At 62.2% G+C, this 21,575-nt stretch overlaps 1 protein-coding gene and 1 long non-coding RNA gene across 4 annotated transcripts in view; one reads left to right on the top strand and one right to left on the bottom strand.

Annotated features, from left to right (window-relative positions):
- Positions 1-1,994: 1,994 nt before the first annotated feature.
- Positions 1,995-21,575, top strand: part of CPSF1 (cleavage and polyadenylation specific factor 1) — a 44,797-nt gene continuing 25,216 nt past the window's right edge. Inside the window, exons 1-22 of one of the 2 annotated variants that reach the window (XM_068668563.1) lie at positions 1,995-2,051; positions 3,804-3,984; positions 4,103-4,130; positions 6,337-6,470; positions 6,545-6,625; positions 6,735-6,886; positions 8,572-8,718; positions 8,795-8,934; positions 9,020-9,130; positions 9,218-9,311; positions 9,394-9,481; positions 9,568-9,693; positions 11,245-11,296; positions 11,380-11,474; positions 11,564-11,638; positions 11,732-11,812; positions 12,903-12,992; positions 13,988-14,107; positions 14,214-14,355; positions 16,092-16,270; positions 18,235-18,371; positions 19,652-19,811. In XM_068668563.1, coding sequence (XP_068524664.1) covers positions 3,841-3,984; positions 4,103-4,130; positions 6,337-6,470; positions 6,545-6,625; positions 6,735-6,886; positions 8,572-8,718; positions 8,795-8,934; positions 9,020-9,130; positions 9,218-9,311; positions 9,394-9,481; positions 9,568-9,693; positions 11,245-11,296; positions 11,380-11,474; positions 11,564-11,638; positions 11,732-11,812; positions 12,903-12,992; positions 13,988-14,107; positions 14,214-14,355; positions 16,092-16,270; positions 18,235-18,371; positions 19,652-19,811 — 2,376 coding nt within the window. In that variant the 5' untranslated portion in view covers positions 1,995-2,051; positions 3,804-3,840. Of the gene's footprint in view, positions 2,052-3,786; positions 3,985-4,102; positions 4,131-6,336; positions 6,471-6,544; positions 6,626-6,734; positions 6,887-8,571; positions 8,719-8,794; positions 8,935-9,019; positions 9,131-9,217; positions 9,312-9,393; positions 9,482-9,567; positions 9,694-11,244; positions 11,297-11,379; positions 11,475-11,563; positions 11,639-11,731; positions 11,813-12,902; positions 12,993-13,987; positions 14,108-14,213; positions 14,356-16,091; positions 16,271-18,234; positions 18,372-19,651; positions 19,812-21,575 lie in introns of those variants that run through there. The other variant, XM_068668564.1, reaches the window with a different exon arrangement.
- LOC137849089 (uncharacterized) lies at positions 2,876-3,772 on the bottom strand. 2 transcript variants are annotated; one of them, XR_011091662.1, is made up of 3 exons: positions 3,700-3,772; positions 3,190-3,382; positions 2,876-3,072 (listed from the first exon to the last, which is right to left on the bottom strand). It is a non-coding gene; the product is annotated as an uncharacterized lncRNA (long non-coding RNA). The 2 variants fall into 2 exon arrangements; XR_011091661.1 differs by having other exon boundaries at positions 3,012-3,124; positions 3,232-3,382.

Genomic DNA, 21,575 nt, shown 5'->3' with positions numbered 1-21,575 from the left:
AGAGGAGCCCTGTGGGGCAGAGGAGCTCTATGGGGCACAGGAGCGCTATGGGGCACAGGGTGCTATGGGGCCGAGGAGCTCTATGGGGTAGAGGAACCCTGTGGGGCACAAGAGATCTATGGGGCAGAGGAGTGCTATGGGGCACAGGGGTGCTATGGGGCACAGCAGCTCTATAGGGCACAGCTCCCTGGATGTGGGGCGCTATGGGGCGCAGCCGTGCTTGGGGTGGGGGCATTGTGCCCGGGGGCTGCCCCGCTATGGGGCACAGGGACCCCATAGGGTGCCCATAGGGTGCCCCATAGGGTGCTCCTGGGGGGTGGTGGGGCCCATATGGGCCGTAGGGGAGCTGTGGGGTGCAGGGCCCCATAGAGCGCAGCCCTATAGGGGTAGCGGTCCTATAGGGTGCGGGGTCTCTGTGGGGCGCGAGGTCTCTGTGGGGTGTGGACCCCATAGGCTGCAGGCCCCCCAAAGGATGCAGACCCCTATGGGATGCAGACCCTATAGATGCAGGTCCCTAGAGGTGCAGACCCTATAGGATTCAGACCCCATAGGTGCAGCCCCCTATAAGCTACAGACCCCATAGATGCAACCCCTATAGGTGCAGACCCCACAGATGATGCAGCCCCCATAGGTGCAGCCCCCTATAGGATGCAGGACCCCATGGGTGCAGACCCGGTAGATCCAGGGATGCAGACCCTATAGATGCAGACCCTATAGATGCAGCCTCTATAGGCACAGACCCTATAGGACGCATGACCCTATAGATGCAGGTCCCTATGGGATGCAGACCCCATAGGTGCAGCCCCTATAGATGCAGCCCCTATAGGATAAATGACCCTATAGATGCAGACCCTATATGTACAGCCCCTATAATCCAGGGCCCTATAGGATGTATGACCCTATAGATGCAGGTCCCTATAGATGCAGACCCCACAGATGATGCAGACCCTATAGATGCAGCCCCTGTAGGTGCAGCTCCTACAATCCAGGGCCCCATAGGATGCATGACCCTATAGATGCAGGTCCCTGGGGGTGCAGACCCCATAGATGATGCAGACCCTATAGGTGCAGACCCCATAGACGATGCAAACCCTATAGATGCAGCCTCTATAGGATGCATGACCCCATAGATGATGCAGGTCCCTATAGATGCAGACCCCATAGATTATGCAAACCCTATAGGTGCAGACCCTATAGAATGCAGCCCCTATAGATGATGCAGACCCTAAAGGATGCATGACCCTATAGGATACAGCCCCTATAGGATGCATGACCCTATAGATGCAGGTCCCTAGGGGTGCAGACCCTATAATCCAGTGCCCTATAGGTGCAGACCCTATAGGCACAGACCCTATAGATGCAGGTCCCTATAGATGCAGACCCCATAGATGATGCAGACCCTATAGATGCAGACCCTATAATCCAGGGCCCTATAGGATGCATGACCCTATAGGTCCCTATGTCCCTAGGGGTGCAGACCCCATAGATGATGCAAACCCTATAGGTGCAGACCCCATAGACGATGCAAACCCTATAGGTGCAGACCCTATAGATGCAGCCCCCATAGATGATGCAGACCCCATAGGTGCAGACCCCATAGGATGCAGCCCCTATAGGATTCAGACCCTATAGATGCAGGTCCCTAGAGGTGCAGACCCCATAGATGATGCAGACCCTATAGATCTAGACCCTATAGGTGCAGACCCTATAGGCACAGACCCTATAGGATGCATGACCCTATAGATGCAGGTCCCTATAGATGCAGACCCTATATAATCCAGGGCCCTATAGGATGCAGACCCTATAGATGCAGCCCCTATAGGCACAGATCATATAGGATAAATGACCCTATAGATGATGCAGCCCCCATAGGTGCAGCCCCCATAGCTCCAGGCCCCATAGGCGCAGCCCCTATAGGCTCCGCCGGAGGACCGACGTCTCTATGGTATCGGCTAGAGCGGCCGCTCCACCCCCTCCCTCCCGGCCCGGCCGCCCCGCCCACTTCCGGCCTCTCGCTGGTCGACTTCCGGCCCGCGCGTGGGAGCGCGGCGGTGAGCGGGGGGGGGGCGCTGGGGGGGGCCCAAAATTTGGGGGGGGGGCTGGGGAGGGGCCGGGGGTCCCCAAAATGTGGGGAGGGGGCAGTGGGGGGGGTCAGGGAGCCGTGGGGGCTCTAAATTTGGGGGGAGGGGGGCACTGGGAGGGGGTTAAGGAGCTGGGGGGCCCCAAATTTGGGGAGGGGGGGCGTGGGGGGGGCTCTGGGGGCCCCAAAATTTTGGGGGGGGGCTGGGGGAGGGCTGAGGAGCTCCCAAATTGTTTTGGGGGGGGAGATGTGGGTGGGGGGGGGGTTAAGGGGATGTAGGACCCGAAAATTTAGGGGGGGGGCTCTGCAGAGCTGTGGGACCCCAAAATTTGTGGGGGGGAGCCGGGGGGGGGCCCAAAATTTGGGGGGGGGCTCTGAGGAGCTCCAAAATTTTTTCTTGGGGGGGGCAGATGTGTGATGGGGGAGGGGTTAAGGAGCTTTGGGACCCCAAAATTGAGGGGGAGGGGACATGGGGGGGGGTCTGAGGAGCCCAAAATTTGTCTGGGGGGGGGATGTTTGGGGGGGGGCTCTGTGAGGAGCCGTGGGAACCCCAAATTTGGGGGGGGGGCAGTTAAGGAGCTGTGGGACCCCTGAATTTAGGGGGAGGGGGGCACAAGGGGGGGAATAAGGAGATGGGGGGGGGCAAATTTATGGGGGACGGGCACGGGGGGGGGGCTCTGAAGAGTCCCAAAATTTGGGGGGGGGAAACACGCATTGGGGGGGGGGGCTGTGAGGAGCTGTGGGACCCCAAAATCTGTCGGGGGGGGGGGATATATTTTGGGGAGGGGCTGTGAGGAGCCATGAAACCCCAAAATTTCTGGGGGGGGCAGTTAAGGAGCCGTGGGACCCCAAAATTTAGGGGGAGGGGGACACAAAGGGAGGGTTAATGAGCTGCGGGACCCCAAAAATTGAGGGGGGGGTCACACATGGCGGGGGGGGGCTCTGCAGATCCACAGGACCCCAAAATTTACGGGGGCGGGACCTTGACCCAACTGGGAATTTTTTTGGGGGGGAGATGTCCCAAAATTCCAAAATTTTGGGGACCTTTTCCCCCAGAGCTCCCCGATTCCCCCTCCCCAAAATTTACAGGACCGGGACCTTAACCCAACCTGGAATTTTTTGGGGGGGAGATGTCCCGAAATTTTGGGGACCTCTCCCCCCAGCACTCCCCAATTCCCCCCCCCTCCCTAAAATTTACGGTACCGGGACCTTGACATAACCGGGAATTTTTTGGGGGGGAGATGTCCCAAAATTCCAAAATTTTGGGGCCCTCTCCCCCCCAAAAATGTACGGGACCGGGACCTTAACCCAACCGGGAATTTTTGGGGGTGGAGATGTCCCAAAATTCCAAAATTTTGTGGACCTCTCCCCTCCAGCTCTCCTCAATCCCCCCCCTCTCTCCCCAGGCTGTTTTTTGGGGTCGGGGGGGGGGTCTCGGTGGCCATGTACGCGGTGTACAATTCCCCCCCCCCTCAAAATTTACGGGACTGGGACCTTAACCCAACCGGGAATTTTTGGGGGTGGAGATGTCCCAAAATTCCAAAATTTTTGGGACCTCTCCCCCCAGCACTCCCCAGTTACCCCCTCCCCCCCCAAAAAAAAAATTATGGAACTGGGACCTTAACCCAACCGGGAATTTTTGGGGGGGGGAGATGTCCCAAAATTCCAAAATTTTGAGGACCTCTCCCCCCAGCACTCCCCGATCCCCCCCCTCTCTCCGCAGGCTGTTTTTTGGGGCTGGGGGGGGGGTCTCTGCGGCCATGTACGCGGTGTACAAGCAAGCCCACCCCCCCACGGGGCTGGAGTTCTCCATGTACTGCAACTTCTTCTCCAACGCCGAGCGCAACCTGGTGGTGGCCGGCACCTCCCAGCTCTACGTCTACCGGCTCAACCACGACGCCGAGGTCAGCCCCGAAAACGCCCCCTTTTACCCCAAAAATGAGCGATTTGGGGGTGGGCGGGGTCACCCCGTTGGGGTTTTTGGGGTGTTTGTGGTGGTTGATGGTCGCGTTGTTTTTGCAGAGCGGGGTGAAAGGAGACAGGAACGCGGGTAGGTGGAAGGGGAGGGGGCGTACAACGCCTTGGGGGAGGGGGGAGGGGGTGGTATCCATGGGGGGGGGTGGGGAGGGTGGGGGGTGGTGGGGTGGGGGTGGGTTTGGGGTGTGAAGGTGTTGGGGTGCGATGGTGTCGGGGTGTTGGGGGTCTTGGAGGCCGATTGTCTTAGAGGTTGGTGGTCTTGGTGATAGTCTTGGGGTGTTGGTGGACTTGGGGTGTTGGTGTTGGGGTGTGAAGGTCTTGGGGTGTTAGCGGTCTTGGGGTGGTGGTGGTTTTGGGGTGTGAAGGTTTTGGGGTGCAATGGTGTTGGGGTGTTTGGGATCTTAAAGGTTGGTTGTCTTGGAGATTGGTGGTCTTGGTGAGAACCAACAACCTATGTTGGTTTTGGGGTGTTGGTGGACTTGGGGTGGTGGTGTTGGGATGTGTTGGTGTTGGGGTGTTAAGGTCTTGCGTGGTGGTCTTGGGGTGTGATGGTTTTGGGGTGTGAAGGTCTTGGGACATTGGTGGTCTGGGGGGGATGATGGTCTTGGTGGTTGGTGGTTTTGGGGTGTGATGGTCTTGGAGGTTGGTTACTTGGGGTGTTGGTGGTCTTGGGGTGTGAAGGTCTTGGGGTCCGATGGTGTCGGGGTGTTGGTGGTCTTGGAGGCTGGTCGTCTTAGAGGTTGGTGGTCTTGTTGGTGGTGTTGGAGTGTTGTTGTTGGGGTGAGATGGTGTTGGGGTGTGAAGGTCTGGGGGTGGTGGTCTTGGGGTGTGATGGTGTTGTCTTGGAAGGGTTGATGGTTTTGGGGCATGGTGACGTTGGGGTGTGATGATGTCCGGGTGTGATGGTGTTGGGGTGTTGGTCATCTTGGAAGGGTTGATGGTCTTGGGGTGTGATGGTTTTGGGGTGTTGGTGGTGTTGGGTTGTGATGGTGTTGGGGTCTGATGGTGTTGGGGTGTTGATGGTCTTGGAGGCCGATTGTCTTAGAGGTTGGTGGTCTTGTTGGTGGTCTTGGGGTGTTGGTGTTGGGGTGTTAGCGGTCTTGGGGTGTTGGTGGTCTTGGGATGTTAAGGTCTTGGGGTCCGATGGTGTTGGGATGTTGGTGGTCTTGGGGTGTTGGTGTTGGGATGTGATGGTGTTGGGGTGTTAAGGTCTTGGGGGGGTGGTCTTGGGGTGTGATGGTGTTGTCTTGGAAGGGTTGGTGGTCTTGGGGTGTGATGGTCTTGGGATGTGATGGTTTTGGGGTGTGAAGGTCTTGGGGTGTGATGTCGGGATGTCGGTGGTCTTGGGGTGTTGGTGGTGTTGGGGTGTGATGGTCTTGGGGTGTGAAGGTGTTGGGGGTGGTGGTCTTGGAGGCTGATTGTCTTAGAGGTTGGTGGTCTTGTTGGTGGTCTTGGGGTGTTGGTGTTGGGATGTGATGGTGTTGGGGTGTTAAGGTCTTGGGGGGGTGGTCTTGGGGTGTGATGGTCTTGGGATGTGATGGTTTTGGGGTGTTGGTGTTCTTGTGGTGTGATGTCAGGAGGTTGGTGGTCTTGGGGTGTTGGTGGTCTTGGAGGCCGATTGTCTTAGAGGTTGGTGGTCTTGGTGGACTTGGGGCATGATGGTCTTGGGGTGTGATGGTGTTGGGGTGTTGGTTGTCTTGGAGGTCGGTGGTCTTGGGGTGTTGGTGTTGGGGTTGTGATGGTGTTGAGGTGTGAGGGTCTTGGGGCATGATGGTGTTGGGATGTTGGTGGTCCTAAAGGCTGGTGGTCTTAAAAGTTGGTGGTCTTGGAAGGATTGATGGTCTTGGGGTGTTATGGTGTTGGGGTGTTGGGGGTCTTGGGGTGTGATGTTGTCAGGGGGTCGGTGGTCTTGGGGTGTTGGGGGGTGACGTTATTGAGATGCGATGCTCTTAGGGCACTGGTGGTCTCGGGGTGCTGGTGGTCTTGGATGGGCGGGCTGGGGGGGTGCTGGTGTTCACAAGGTGCTGCTGGTCTGGGGGTGTTGGTGGCCTCATGGGGGGTTGATTTTGGGGAGGGGGGGGGCATTTTTGGGGTGTTGCTGTCCTCGGGGGTGTTGATGCTCACGGGACGTTGACGGTCACGGTGTGCCGACCTTCTCCTTGGACCAACTTTGTGCCCAAACATGAGGGGTGGGCGAGGCTTGGGGGGGGTGGGGGTGGTGACACCGTGTCCTGTGTCCCCCCCCCACCCCGTGTCCTCGCCCCCCCCCCACCCCGCAGAAGGGAAGGGCCACAAGGAGAAGCTGGAGCTGGTGGCCTCCTTCTCCTTCTTCGGCAACGTCATGTCCATGGCCAGCGTGCAGCTGGCGGGGGCCAAGCGGGACGCGCTGCTGCTCAGCTTCAAGGACGCCAAGGTAGGGAGGGGTCCTGGGGGTGGGGGGCACACCCAGGGGTGCCCCCCAGCCCCGCCGTGACCCCCCCACCTCAGCTCTCGGTGGTGGAGTACGACCCCGGCACGCACGACCTGAAGACGCTCTCGCTGCATTACTTCGAGGAGCCGGAGCTGCGGGTAGGCGTGGGGGCTGCCCCCCCCCCCAAAAATGCATCTAGGGGGGGGTTGGGGGGTTGCCCAGTGACCCCCCCCCTCCCTCTCCAACCCTAAATTTGGTTGCCCGCAGGACGGCTTCGTGCAGAACGTGCACATCCCCAAGGTGCGCGTGGACCCCGACGGGCGCTGCGCCGTCATGCTGATCTACGGCACGCGCCTGGTGGTGCTGCCCTTCCGCCGCGACTCGCTGGCTGACGAGCACGAGGGGCTGGTGGGAGAGGGGTGAGTGGGGGCCGGGGGGCCGTGGAAGTGGCGTGTGGCCAACGCGCGGGTCAGCGCGTGGCTCAGTATGGCCAACGTGGTCAATGTGTGGGTCAGTGTGGCCAAGATGTGGCTCAGTATGGCCAGCGTGGTCAACGTGTGCATCAATATGGCCAAGATGTGGCTTAGTATGGCCAACGTGGCCAGCGTGTGGCTCAACGTGGTCAACATGCGGCTCAGCATGGCCAAGATGTGGCTCAGTGTGGCCAACATGTGAGTCAATGTGGCCAAGATGTGGCTCAGTATGGCCAATATGGCCAACATGGCCAGTTATTGGCTCAACGTGGTCAACGTGTGGCTAAACATGGTCACCATGTGGCTCAGCGTGGCCAACACGGCCATTGTGTGGCTCATTATGGCCAACATGGCCAGCGTGTGGCTCAATGTTGTCAATGTATGGCTCAGCGTGGCCAAAATGGCCAACGTGTGGCTCAGCATGGCCAACACGGCCAACGTGTGAGTCAATATGGCCAAGATGTGGCTCAGCATGGCCAAGATGTGGCTCAGCACGGCCAACATGTGGCTCAGTATGGCCAACGTGGCCAGCGTGTGGCTCAACGTGGTCAACATGAGGCTCAGCATGGCCAACCCGGCCATCCTGTGGCTCAACACAGCCAATATGTGGCTCATTATGGCCAACATGGTCAATGTGTGAGTCAATATGGCCAAGATATGGCTCAGGGTGGCCAACGAATGGTTCAGTGTGGCCAAGATGTGGCTCAGTATGGCCAACATGGCCAGCTATTGGCTCAACGTGGTCAATGTGTGGCTCAACATGGTCAACATCTGGCTCAGTGTGGCCAACACGGTCAACGTGTGGCTTAGCACAGCCAACTTGTGGTTCAGTATGGCCATCATGTGACTCAGCATGGCCAAGATGACCAACGTGTGGCTCAACATTGTCAACGTGTGGCTAGTTGTGGCTCAACATAGCCAACGTTTGGCTCATTATGGCCAACATGGCCAACGTGTGAGTCAATGTGGCCAAGATGTGGCTCAAGCATGGCCAACACAGCCAACATGTGGCTCAACATGGCCAACGTGTGGCTCAGTGTGGCCAACATGGCAAATGTGTGGCTCAACATGGCCATTGTGTGAGTCAATGTGGCCAAGATGTTGCTCATGGCCAACATGGCCAACGTCTGGCTCAGCGTGGCCAACATGGCCATTGTGTGGCTCAACATGGCCAAGATGTGGCTCACTATGGCCAACGTGGCCAGCGTGTGGCTCAACACGGTCAACGTGTGGCTCGTTGTGGCCCAACATGGCCAACACGCGGCTCAATATAGTCAACATATGGCTCATTGTGGCCAACATGGCCATCGTGTGGCCCAACACGGCCAACATACGGCTCAGCATGGCCAACACAACCAACGTGTGGCTCCATACGGTCAACGTGTGGCTCAACGTGGCCAACACAGTCAACGTGTGGCTCACCACGGTCAACGTGTGGCTCGTTGTGGCCCAACACGGCCAACACACGGCTCAACATAGCCAACGTATGCCTCAGTTTGGCCACCGTGGCCAACTTGGGGGGCCAAGGACAGGCTGGGGGGGGCTGGGGAGATCACGTCCACGTTGGGGCTGGATCTGGGGGTCTCTGAGGCCCCCCCGTGACCCTGTCCCCCCCCCACCCCGTTGCGCAGGCAGAAGTCGAGCTTCCTCCCCAGCTACATCATCGACGTGCGGGAGCTGGACGAGAAGCTGCTCAACATCATCGACATGCAGTTCCTCTGCGGCTACTACGAGCCCACCCTCCTCATCCTCTTCGAGCCCAACCAGACCTGGCCGGGGTAAGGCGGCATTGGGGGCGTGGGGGGGACGATGTGACACCCCCGAGGGCAGGAGGTGACGCCGTGCCCCCCGCAGGCGCGTGGCGGTGCGGCAGGACACGTGCAGCATCGTGGCCATCTCGCTCAACATCATGCAGAAGGTGCACCCGGTCATCTGGTCCCTCAGCAACCTGCCCTTCGACTGCACGCAGGCTCTGGCCGTCCCCAAACCCATCGGTGATGGTTCTAGAAGGTTTTTTTTAATTTTTTTTTGGGGAGGGGGACACTGCTGACGCCCGGTTGTCCCCCCCCCCAACCGCAGGCGGCGTGGTGATCTTCGCCGTCAACTCGCTGCTCTACCTCAACCAGAGCGTGCCCCCCTACGGCGTGTCCCTCAACAGCCTCACCGCCGGCACCACCGTCTTCCCGCTGCGTAAGGACCCCCACGGGGGGGTCAGGGGGGGGAATTTGGGGTGGGGGTCCCGAGGTGCCACCCCCCGACGCCGCGCGCTCCCCGCAGGCATGCAGGAGGGGGTGAAGCTGACGCTGGACTGCGCCCAAGCCGCCTTCATCTCCTACGACAAGATGGTGATCTCGCTGAAGGGGGGGGAGATGTGAGTGCCACGCAGACCCCCCAGGGGGATGGGAGGGGGTCCCACAGAGCCCCCAACCCCATCCCCATCCTTCTACCCGCAGCTACGTCCTGACGCTGATCACGGACGGGATGCGGAGCGTGCGCTCCTTCCACTTCGACAAGGCGGCCGCCAGCGTGCTCACCACCTGCGTGAGTCCCCGTGGCTGTCCCCGTGGCTGTCCCCGTCCGTCCCACGTGGCCGGGACCCCCCAAATCCCCCCCAATTTTACCCGCAGATGGTGACGCTGGAGCCGGGCTACCTCTTCCTGGGGTCCCGCCTGGGCAACTCGCTGCTGCTCAAGTACACGGAGAAGCTGCAGGAGGCGCCCGTCGGCGTGGCCAAGGACGTGGCCGACAAGCAGGTTGGGGACAAGGGGGGACACCCAATGGGTCCCGGTCCCCATTGTCACCGTGTCCCCACCGCCACGTCCCTGCCACCGCGTCCCCATCGTCCTGGCACCACTGTGGGTGCACCCCCGTGGTCGTGTTGTGAGCCAACGTGGCTTGGTCACCTTGTCCCCAAGGTCACCTTGTCCCCAAGGTTTCCGTGTCCCCGCTGCAGTGCCCCTGGCATCTCCTTGTCCCCCCCCCGCTGGGTCACCACCCCCCTGTCCCCACAGCCACGTCCCCGCAGCCTTGAGGTCACCCCTTTATCACCGTGTCCCCAAGGGCTCCGTGTCCCCACTGCCGTGTCCCTGCCACTGCCACATCCCTGCCACCAAGTCCCCATTTCCTTGTCCCCATGGCCACGTCCCCTTGGTCACTGCATCCCCACGATCTCGGAGTCACCACCACCACTGGGTCCCCTGTCCCCTCCATGTCCCCATGGTCTCCACGTCCCCATGGTCTCCGTGTCCCCTCCGTGGCCATGTCCCCACAGTCTCCATGTCCCCTCCATGGCCATGTCCCTGTGATCTCCATGTCCTTGTGGTCTCCGTGTCCCCTCCATGGCCATGTCCCCATGGTCTCCACATGTCCGTGGTCCCCATGTCCCCTCCATGACCATGTCCCTGTGGTCTCTTTGTCCCCATGTCCCCTCCACGGCCATGTCCCTGTGGTCTCTGTGTCCCCATGGTCCTCATATCTCCTCCACGGCCACGTCCCCATGGTCTCCACGTCCCTGTGGTCTCCGTGTCCCCATGGTCCCCATGTCCCCATGTCCCCTCTACGGCCACGTCCCCGTGGTCTCTGTGTCCCCATGGTCTCCGTGTCCCCTCCATGGCCACATCCCTGTGGTCTCCACATGTCCGTGGTCTCCGTGTCCCCATGGTCTCTGTGTCCCCACGGTCCCCACGTCCCCTCCATGACCATGTCCCCATATTCTCCACATGTCCGTGGTCCCCATGTCCCCAAGGTCTCAGTGTCCCCGTGGTCTCTGTGTCCCCATGGTCCCCATGTCCTCTCCACGGCCATGTCCCTGTGATCTCCATGTCCTCGTGGTCCCCATGTCCCCTCCATGACCATGTCCCCATGGTCTCCGTGTCCCCTCTATGGCCTCCGTCCCCATGTTCTCCACATGTCCGTGGTCCCCAAGGTCTCCGTGTCCCCGTGGTCTCTGTGTCCCCATGGTCCCCATGTCCCCATGTCCCCTCTACGGCCACGTCCCCGTGGTCTCCGTGTCCCCTCCATGGCCACGTCCCTGTGGTCTCCACGTGTCCGTGGTCCCCATGTCCCCAAGGTCTCCATGTCCCTGTGGTCTCCGTGTCCCCTGTATGGCCATGTCCCCACGGTCTCCACATGTCCATGGTCTCCATGTCCCCACGGTCTCCGTGTCCCCTCCACGGCCACGTCCCCGTGGTCTCCGTGTCCCCACGGTCTCCGTGTCCCCCCCATTACCCTGTCCCCATTGGCACTGGTCTCACCGGGCCACCACAATCCCCGTGCCGGTGTCACCGCGCCGCCTCCCCTCGCAGGAGGAGCCCCCGATGAAGAAGAAGCGCGCGGACTCCTCGGGTCCTTGGGCGGGTAGGTGACACCGTGGGGGACAGTGACGGGGACGGGGACACCCCCCCAGTGTCACCCACCCTGACGGGCGCCACCGTGGCCAGGAGGGAAGTCGTCGGCGCAGGACGAGGTGGACGAGATCGAGGTGTACGGCAGCGAGGCGCAGTCGGGCACGCAGCTCGCCACCTACTCCTTCGAGGTATGGCCACGGGGCCACGCCGTGTCCCCAACCCTGTCCCCAACCCTGTCCCTGTCCCCAACCCTGTCCCCTGTCCCCGTCCCACGCAGGTTTGTGACAGCATCCTCAACATCGGCCCCTGCGCCAACGCCGCCATGGGCGAGCCGGCTTTCCTCTCCGAGGAGGTGAGGAACGGGGTGGGGGGACACGGGGTGGGTGGGTGACACGGGGTGACAGGACACGGGGTGACGTCCCCACGGTGTCCCCTGGTCCCCCAGTTCCAGAACAGCCCGGAGCCGGACCTGGAGATCGTGCTGTGCTCGGGGTACGGCAAGAACGGGGCGCTCTCCGTGCTGCAGGTGAGCGTGGCCGGCACCGTGTCCCCGTGGCACCGTGTCCCCCTTGTCCCCATGTCCCCACATCCCCACCTACCCCACATCCCTGTGTCGCTGCGTCCTCATAGCCACACATCCCTGCGTCCCCTTGTCCCCACATCTCTGTGTCCCCATATCCCCGTGTCCCCATATCCCCATGTCCCCGTGTTCCCATGTCCTTGCATCCCCATGTCCCCTTGTGTCCCTTTGTCCCTGCATGACCACATCTCTGCACCCTCACGTCCCCAAATCCCTGCCTCCCCGTGTCCCTTTGTCCCCACGTCCCTGCGCCCTTGTGTCCCCAAGTCCTTACATCCTGTGTCCCCTTGTCCTTGCATGACCACGTCCCTGCACCCTCACATCCCCAAATTCCTGCGACCCTGTGTCCCTTTGTCCCCACGTCTCTGTGCCCTCATGTCCCCAAATCCGTTTGTCCTCATGTCCCCATGTCCCCAAATCCCTGGGTCCCTTTGTCCCGACATCCCTGCACCCTTGTGTCCCCATGTCCTTTTGTCCCTGTGTCCCTGTGTCCCCATGTCCCTTTGTCCCCGTGTCCCCATGTCTCTTTGTCCCCGTGTCCCCATGTCCCCATATCCCTTTGTCCCCACATCCCCATGTCCTTTTGTCCCTTTGTCCCCCTGTCCCTTTGTCCCTGTGTCCCCATGTCCCTTTGTCCCTGTGTCCCCTTGTTCCTGTGTCCCCGTGTCCCCATGTCCCCATATCCTTTTGTCCCCCTGTCCCCACGTCCCCGTGTCCCCTTGTCCCCCTATCCCTTTGTCCCCATATCCCCATGTCCCCTTGTCCTCGTGTCCCCATATCCCTTTGTCCCCATGATGTCCCCATGACGTCCCCATGTCCCCGCGCCGTGCCGCCCGGTGCCGCGGTGAGCATTTCGCGCCGCGGTGGCGGTGCCGGCGCCAGAGCAGGAGCCGGGAGAACCAGGGCTGCGCCGAGGGGTGGGCGCAGGCTGTATGCCCCGAGCCACAGCCCCCCCCCGGCCCCCCCACTGCCCGGATTTGGGGTGGGGGTCTCGCAGCGCCCCCCCCACCCAGCGCTGTCCCCCCCCTCCCCGCAGAAGAGCATCCGGCCCCAGGTGGTGACAACCTTCGAGCTGCCCGGCTGCTACGACATGTGGACCGTGGTGGCACCGCCCAGGAAGGAGGAGGTGGGTGGTGGCATGTGTCCCCCTCCCCGTGTCCCCTCCCCGTGTCCCCTCCCCGTGTCCCCTCCCTGTGTCCCCTCCCTGTGTCCCCTCACCAAGTCCCCTCCCTGTGTCCCCTCCCCGTGTCCCCTTCCCGAGTCCCCTCCCTGTTCCACTTCCCCGTGTCCCCTTCCCCGTGTCCCCTCCCCTCCCCGTGTCCCCTCCCCGTGTCCCCTCACCAAGTCCCCTCCCTATGTCCCCTCCCCAAGTCCCCTTCCCATGTCCTTTCCCTGTGTCCCCTTCCCTGTTCCACCTCCCCATGTCCCCTTCTCTGTGCCACCCTCCCGTGTCCCCTTCCCCGGGTCCCCTCCCCGGGTCCCCTTCTCCGTGCCACATTCCCCGTGTCCCCTCTCCATGTCCCCTCACCGAGTCCCCTCCCCGTGTCCCCTCCCTGTGTCCCCTTCCCCATTCCACCTCCCTGTGTCCCCTTCTCTGTGCCACATTCCCCATGTCCCCTTCTCATGTCCCCATCTCCATGTCCCCCGTGTCCCCTCCCCATGTCCCCTTCCCCATGCCACGTTCCCTGGGTCCCCTTTCCCATGTCCCCACGTCCCCATCTCCATGTCCCTCTCCCCATGTCCCCGCCCTGTGTCCCCTCCCCATGTCCCCTTCTCCATGCCACGTTCCCTGGGTCCCCTTCCCACATCCCCTTCCCTGTGTCCCCTCCCCGTGTCCCCTCCCCATGTCCCCTTCCCCGTGCCACGTTCCCTGGGTCCCCTTCCCCATGTCCCCTTCCCACGTCCCCATCTCCACGTCCCCTTCCCCATGTCCCCTCCCCATGTCCCCTCCCTGGGTCCCCTTCCCCATGCCACGTTCCCTGGGTCCCCTTCCCCATGTCCCCACGTCCCCATCTCCACGTCCCTCTCCCCATGTCCCCTCCCTGTGTCCCCCCCTGCCCCCCGGGCTGCCCCCCCGGTCCGGGTGGGGGTCTCCCATCACCCTTCTCTCCCCCCCCTCAGTCTGAGCCGAGCACCGGGGGGGGCGAAAGCAGCGAGAAGGACGCGGCCCCCCCGGAGCCCCCCGAGGACGCCAGCCGGCGCCACGGCTTCCTCATCCTCAGCCGCGAGGACTCCACCATGGTACGGCCACGGTGTCACCAAGGGGGGGACAATGACACCGAGGGGGGCACAGTGACACCGAGGGGGGGGCCACGACGCCCCCCAAACCCCTCGTGACCCCCCCCAGATCCTGCAGACGGGCCAGGAGATCATGGAGCTGGACACCAGTGGCTTCGCCACGCAGGGTCCCACCGTCTTCGCCGGCAACATCGGGGACAACCGGTACATCGTGCAGGTGTCACCGCTCGGCATCCGCCTGCTGGAGGGGGGTGAGCGCATGGGGACAGGGGACACCGGGGGGGTGGTGGCAGTGGCGTTACCCGTGGTGTCACGTCACCCGTGCCATCGTGTCACCCGTGGCATTGTGTCACTTGTGGCATTGTGTCACCTGTGGCATCGCGTTACCCACAGCATGGTGTTACCCACGGTGTCATGTCACCCGTGGCATTGTGTCACCCATGGTGTCATGTCACCCATGGCATCGCGTCACTCGTGGTGTCATGTCACTCGTGGCGTTGCGTCACTCGTGGCATCGTGTCACTCGTGGCATTGTGTCACTTGTGGCATCGTGTCACTCGTGGCATGGCGTTACCTAAGTCATAGCGTTATCCATGGTGTCACGTCACCCGTGGCATTGTGTCACCGGTGTCATTGCATCACCCGTGGCATGGCGTTACCCACGTCATAGCATTACCCATGGTGTCACATCACCTGTGGCATCATGTCACTCGTGGTATCGTGTCACTTGTGGCATCATGTCACCGGTGTCATTGCACCACCCGTGGCATGGTGTTACCCAAGTCATAGCATTACCCATGGTGTCACATCACCTGTGGCATCATGTCACTCGTGGTATCGTGTCACTTGTGGCATCATGTCACCCGTGGCATCGTGTCACCCGTGGCATGGCGTTACCCACGTCATAGCATTACCCATGGTGTCACGTCACCCATGGCATTGTGTCACTTGTGGCATCATGCCACCCGTGGCATCGTGTCACTCGTGGCATTGCGTCACTCATGGCATCGTGTCACCTGTGGCATTGTGTCACTCATGGCATCATGTCACCCATGGCATCATGTCAAAATGGCATCATGTCACTCGTGGCATTGTGTCACTCGTGGCATCGCGTTACCCACGTCATAGCATTACCCATGGTGTCATCACCCATGGCATTGTGTCACCCATGGTGTCATGTCACCCATGGCAATGTGTCACCAGTGTCATTGCATAACCCGTGGCATGGTGTTACCCACAGCATAGTGTTACCCATGGTGTCACGTCACCCGTGGCATCATGTCACTTGTGGCATCGTGTCACCCGTGGCATGGCATTACCCAAGTCATAGCATTACCCATGGTGTCATGTCACCCGTGGCATCGTGTCACCTGTGGCATCGTGTCACCCATTGCATTGTGCCACCTGTGGCATCGTGTCACCCGTGGCATCGTGTCACCGGTGTCATTGCATAACCCGTGGCATGGTGTTACCCACAGCATAGCGTTACCCGTGGTGTCACGTCACCCATGGTGTCATGTCACCTGTGGCATCGTGTCACTCGTGGCATGGCATTACCCACGTCATAGCATTACCCATGGTGTCACATCACCCATGGTGTCATGTCACCCGTGGCATCGTGTCACCCGTGGCATCATGTCACTCGTGGCATCATGTCACCCATGGCATCATGTCACTTGTGGCATAGTGTCACCAATGGCATTGCATTACCCATGGTGTCACGTCACCCGTGGCATCGTGTCACCTGTGGCATCGTGTCACTCGTGGCATTGCGTCACTCGTGTCATTGCGTCACCCATGGCATTGCGTTACCCAAGTCATAGCATTACCCGTGGTGTCATGTCACCCGTGGCATCATGCCACCCGTGTCCTCGTGCCACCCGTGGCTTCGTGCCACCCGTGTCCTCGTGCCGCCCGTGTCCTCGTGTCACCCGTGTCCTCGTGCCACCCGTGTCCTCATGTCACCCGTGTCCCCCGGTGCCCGCAGTGAACCAGCTGCACTTCATCCCGGTGGACCTGGGCTCGCCCATCGTGCACTGTGCCGTGGCCGACCCCTTCGTGGTGATCCTGAGCGCCGAGGGGCAGGCGTCCGTCTTCGCGCTCAAGAGCGACGGCTACGGCGGCCGCACGCACCGCCTGGCGCTGCAGAAGACGCAGCTGCACCACGTGAGTGTCACCGTGTCACCGTGTCACCCGCGTCACCCCCGTGTCACCCCCGTGGCACCCACGTGGCACCCGTGGAACCCAAGTCATGCGCCTGGTGTGGTGCCCGTGGTGTTGTGTCGCTTGTGGTGTTGTGTTGCTCGTGGTATGGTGTTACCCATGGTGTCACGTCACCCATGGCATCGTGTCACCTGTGGTGTCACGTCACCAGTGCCATTGTGTCACTCGTGGCATTGTGTCACCCGTGGCATCATGTCACTTGTGGCATCATGTCGCTCGTGTCATCGCGTCACTCATAGCATCACATTACCCAAGTCATAACATTACCCATGGTGTCATGTCACCCGTGGCATCGTGTCACCCATGGTGTCATGTCACTTGTGGCATCGTGTCACTTGTGGCATTGTGTCACCCGTGGAATCACATTACCCACGTCATAGCATTACCCATGGTGTCACGTCACCCATGGCATCATGTCACTCGTGGCACCATGTCACTCGTGGCATCGTGTCACCCGTGGCATTGTGTCACCTGTGGCATTGTGTCACTCGTGTCACTGTGTCACTACGGCACCCATGGCACCCATGGCACTGTCAGCATGCCACCTGTGGCACTGTGGCACCACAGCACCGTGTCCCTGTGTCACCTGTGTCACTTGTGTCACTCATGTCACCATGTCACTCGTGTCATTCGTGTCACCATGTCACCCATGTCACTGTGCCACCCATGTCACAGCGTCACCGTGTCACCTGTGGCACCACGGCACCGTGGCACCATGGCACTGTGTCATGTCACCCGTGTCCCCATGTCACACTGTCACCGTGTCACCCATTTCACCGCGTCACTGTGTCACCCGTGTCGCTGTGCCACCCATGTCACCTGTGGCACCACGGCACCGTGGCACTGTGTCATGTCAACCGTGTCCCTGTGTCACGCTGTCACCATGGCACCACAGCACCGTGGCACCACAGCACTGTGTCCCTGTGTCACCTGTGTCACCGTGTCACTCGTGTCATTTGTGTCACCGTGTCACCCATGTCACTGTGTCACCTGTGTCACTGTGCCACCCATGTCACCATGGCACCACAGCACTGTGTCACTGTGTCACCTGTGTCACTGTGTCATGCTGTCACCGCGGCACTGTGGCACCCGTGGCACCATGTCAGCTGTGTCACCATGTCACTTGTGTCATTTGTGTCACCGTGGCACCATGTCACCGTGGCACCACGGCACCATGTCACCCATATCACCGTGGCACCTGTGGCACCGTGGCACCTTATCCGCTGTGTCACCCACGTTACCCGTGTCCCTGTGCCACTGTGCCACTCGTGTCACTGTGTCACCATGTCACCGTGCTACTCGTGCCATTGTGTCACCCATGTCATTGTGTCACCCATGTCCCCGTGTCCCTGCCGCCCGCAGCAGCCGAAGGTGCTGGCGCTGTGCGTGTACCGCGATGTCACCCATGGTGGCACCATGTCACTGTGTCACCGTGTCCCCGTGTCACCGTGTCACCGTGTCCCCATGTCCCCTGCCACCCGCAGCAGCCGAAGGTGCTGGCGCTGTGCGTGTACCGTGATGTCACCCATGGTGGCACCATGTCCCTGTGTCACCATGTCACCATGTCACCGTGTCCCCGTGTCCCCTGCCACCCGCAGCAGCCAAAGGTGCTGGCGCTGTGCGTGTACCGCGATGTCACCCATGGTGGCACCATGTCACTCGTGTCCCTGTGTCATTGTGTCACCGTGTCACCGTGTCACCATGTCACCGTGTCACCGTGTCCCTGTGTCACCGTGTCACCGTGTCCCCGTGTCCCCTGCCACCCGCAGCAGCCGAAGGTGCTGGCTCTGTGCGTGTACCGCGATGTCACCCATGGTGGCACCATGTCACTGTGTCACCGTGTCACCATGTCACTGTGTCACCGTGTCACCATGTCACCGTGTCCCCGTGTCCCCTACCACCTGCAGCAGCCGAAGGTGCTGGCGCTGTGCGTGTACCGTGACGTGAGCGGGTTGTTCACCACCGAGAGCCGCGCCGCCGGCCCCCGCGACGAGCTGGCCCCGCGCGGCCACGCCGAGACCGAGACCCTCATCCAGGACATCAGGTGGGCACGGGGGGGACGTGGCGGTGGCGGTGTCCCCAGGGTCCTGGTGATGTCCCCATGGTGGTAGCGTTGTCCCCATAGCGGTCATGGTATCCCCATGGTGGTGGCAATGTCCCTGGGGTGGTGTCCCCGTGGTGGTGGCGGTGTCCCTGTGGTGGCAGTGGTGTCCCAGTGGCAGTGTCCCCATGGTGGTGGTGGTGTCCCCATGTTGGTGGCGTTGTCCCCGTGGCAATGTCCCTGTGGTGGTGTCCCTGTGGTGGCGGTGTCCCCGTGGTGTCCCCGCGGTGTCCCCATGGTGTCGGTGTCCCCGCGGTGTTGGTGTCCCTGTGGCGGTGTCCCCGCAGTGTCCCCTTGGTGGCGGTGTCCCTGTGGCGGTGTCCCCGTGGCAGTGTCCCCGCGGTGGTGTCGGTGTCCCCGCAGTGTCCCCATGGTGGTGGCGGTGTCCCCTTGCTGGTGTCCCCGTGGCGGTGTTGGTGTCCCCGCGGTGTCCCCGTGGCGGTGTCCCCTTGCTGGTGTCCCTGTGGCAGTGTCGGTGTCCCCATGGTGTCCCTGTGGTGTCCCCGTGGTGTCCCCATGGCCATGTCCCTGTGGTGGTGTCGGTGTCCCCATGGTGTCCCCATGGTGGTGTCCCAGTGGTGTCCCCGCGGTGTCCCCGCGGTGTCAGTGTCCCCGTGGCGGTGTCGGTGTCCCCACGGTGTCCCCGTGGTGTCAGTGTCCCCGCGGTGTTGTCCCCGCGGTGTCCCCATGGCGGTGTCCCCACGGTGTCCCCATGGTGGTGGTGTCCCTGCGGTGGCGGTGTCCCTGTGGCGGTGTCCCTGTGGTGTCCCCGCGGTGTCAGTGTCCCCATCGTGGTGTCCCCGTGGTGTCCCCATGGCCATGTCCCCGCGGTGTCCCCGCGGTGTCGGTGTCCCCGCGGTGTCCCCGTGGCCGTGTCCCCATGGCCATGTTCCCGTGGCGGTGTCCCCGTGGTGTCCCTGTGGTGTCCCCATGGTGGTGGCGGTGTCCCCTTGCTGGTGTCCCCGTGGCGGTGTTGGTGTCCCCGCGGTGTCCCCATGGTGTCAGTGTCCCCGCGGTGTCGGTGTCCCCGTGATGTCCCCGCGGTGTCCCCGCGGTGTCCCCATGGCGGTGTCGGTGTCCCTGTGGTGTCGGTGTCCCCATGGTGGTGTCCCCGTGGTGTCCCCATGGCCGTGTCACCACGGTGTCCCCATGGTGTTGGTGTCCCCATGGCGGTGTTGGTGTCCCCGCGGTGTCCCCGCGTTGCTGACATCCCAGTGTCACAGCGAGGCGGTGGATGACGAGGAGGAGATGCTGTACGGGGACTCGGGGCTCTTCAGCCCCCCCAAGGAGGAGCCGCGCCGCAGCCTCCCCGCAGAGCCCCACCAGCACCGCGCCGAGCCCACGCACTGGTGTGTACTGGTGCGCGACAACGGCGCCATGGAGGTGAGCCCCATGTCCCCCCGGTGTCCCCGTGTCCCCCCGGTGTCCCCCAGTCCCCCCAGTGTCCCCAAATCCCTCTGTCCATCCATCACACAACACCCCCAGTATCCCCCAGTCCCACCAGTATCCCCACATCCTCCCAGTGCCCCCACATTCCCCCGATGTCCCCCTGTTCCCCCATGTCCCCCCAGTCCCCCTGTATCCCCATGTCCCCCCGGTATCCCCCAGTGTCCCCATGTCATCCCAGTGTCCCCCAGACCCCCTGTCCATCCATCACACATCCCCCCAGTGTCCCCCAGTCCTCCCAGTGTCCCCATGTCCCCCCCAGTGTCCCCATGTCCCCCACTCCCCCCAGTGTCTCCCAGTCCCCCCAGTGTCCCCCAGTCCCCCTGTCCTTCCACCCCACACATCCCCCTGGTGTCCCCCGGTCCCTCCAGTGTCCCCCTGTCCTTCTTCCCTGCACATCCCCTTGGCGTCCCAGTGTCCCCCCAGTGTCTCCCAGTCCCCCCAGTGTCCCCATGTCCCCCTGTCCATCCATCACACAACCCCCCTGCTGTCCCCCAGCCCCCCCAGTGTCCCCCAGTTCCCCCAGTGTCCCCATGTCCTTCCACCCTGCACATCCTCCCAGTGTCCCCCAGTCCCCCCAGTGTCCCCCAGTCCCCCCAGTATCCCCCCATCCCCCCAGCCTCCCCACTCCCACCAGTATCCCCACATCCTCCCAGCCCCCCCCAGTGTCCCCATGTCCCCCCAGTGTCCCCCCAGTGTCCCCCCAGTGTCCCCATGTCCCCCCAGTGTCCCCCAGTGTCCCCATGGCCCCCCAGTGTCCCCCAGTGTCCCCCCAGTGTCCCCCCAGTTTCCCCATGTCCCCCCAGTGTCCCCCCAGTGTCCCCAGTATCCCCACATCCCCCCAGTGCCCCCATATCCTCCCAGTATCCCCATGTCCCCCTGTTCCCCCAGCCCCCCCATTCTCCCCAGTGTCTCCCCAGCCCTCCCAGTCCCTCCCAGTCCTCCCAGTGACCCCGTGTCCCCCCCCAGATCTACCAGCTGCCCGAGTGGCGCCTGGTGTTCCTGGTGAAGAACTTCCCGATGGGGCAGCGGGTGCTGGTGGGCAGTGTCCCCATGGCCCCCCAGTGTCCCCCCAGTGTCCCCCCAGTTCCCCCAGTGTCCCCCAGTCATCCCAGTGTCCCCATATCCCCCTGTCCATCCATCACACATCCTCCCAGTGTCCCCCAGTCCTCCCAGTATCCCCATGTCCCCCTGTTCCCCCAGTCCCCCCATTCTCCCCAGTGTCCCCACATCCTCCCAGTCCCTCCCAGTCCCTCCCAGTCCCTCCCAGTGTCCCCGTGTCCCCCCCCAGATCTACCAGCTGCCCGAGTGGCGCCTGGTGTTCCTGGTGAAGAACTTCCCGATGGGGCAGCGGGTGCTGGTGGCCAGTGTCCCCATGGCCCCCAGTGTCCCCCCAGTGTCCCCATGGCCCCCCAGTGCCCCCCAGTGTCCCCCCAGTGTCTCCCCAGTGTCCCCCCAGTATCCCCACATCCCCCCAGTGCCCCCATATCCTCCCAGTATCCCCACATCCCCCCAGCCCCCCGGTGTCCCCATGTCCCCCCAGCCCCCCCACATCCTCCCAGTCCCTCCCAGTCCTCCCAGTGTCCCCGTGTCCCCCCCCAGATCTACCAGCTGCCCGAGTGGCGCCTGGTGTTCCTGGTGAAGAACTTCCCGATGGGGCAGCGGGTGCTGGTGGCCAGTGTCCCCATGGCCCCCCAGTGT

Source organism: Anas acuta, unplaced genomic scaffold (assembly GCF_963932015.1).
Source record: "Anas acuta unplaced genomic scaffold, bAnaAcu1.1 SCAFFOLD_201, whole genome shotgun sequence".
Taxonomy (NCBI): domain Eukaryota; kingdom Metazoa; phylum Chordata; class Aves; order Anseriformes; family Anatidae; genus Anas; species Anas acuta.
The sequence above is the reverse complement of the archived record's forward strand: the minus strand, read 5'-3'. Positions and strand labels throughout refer to the sequence as shown.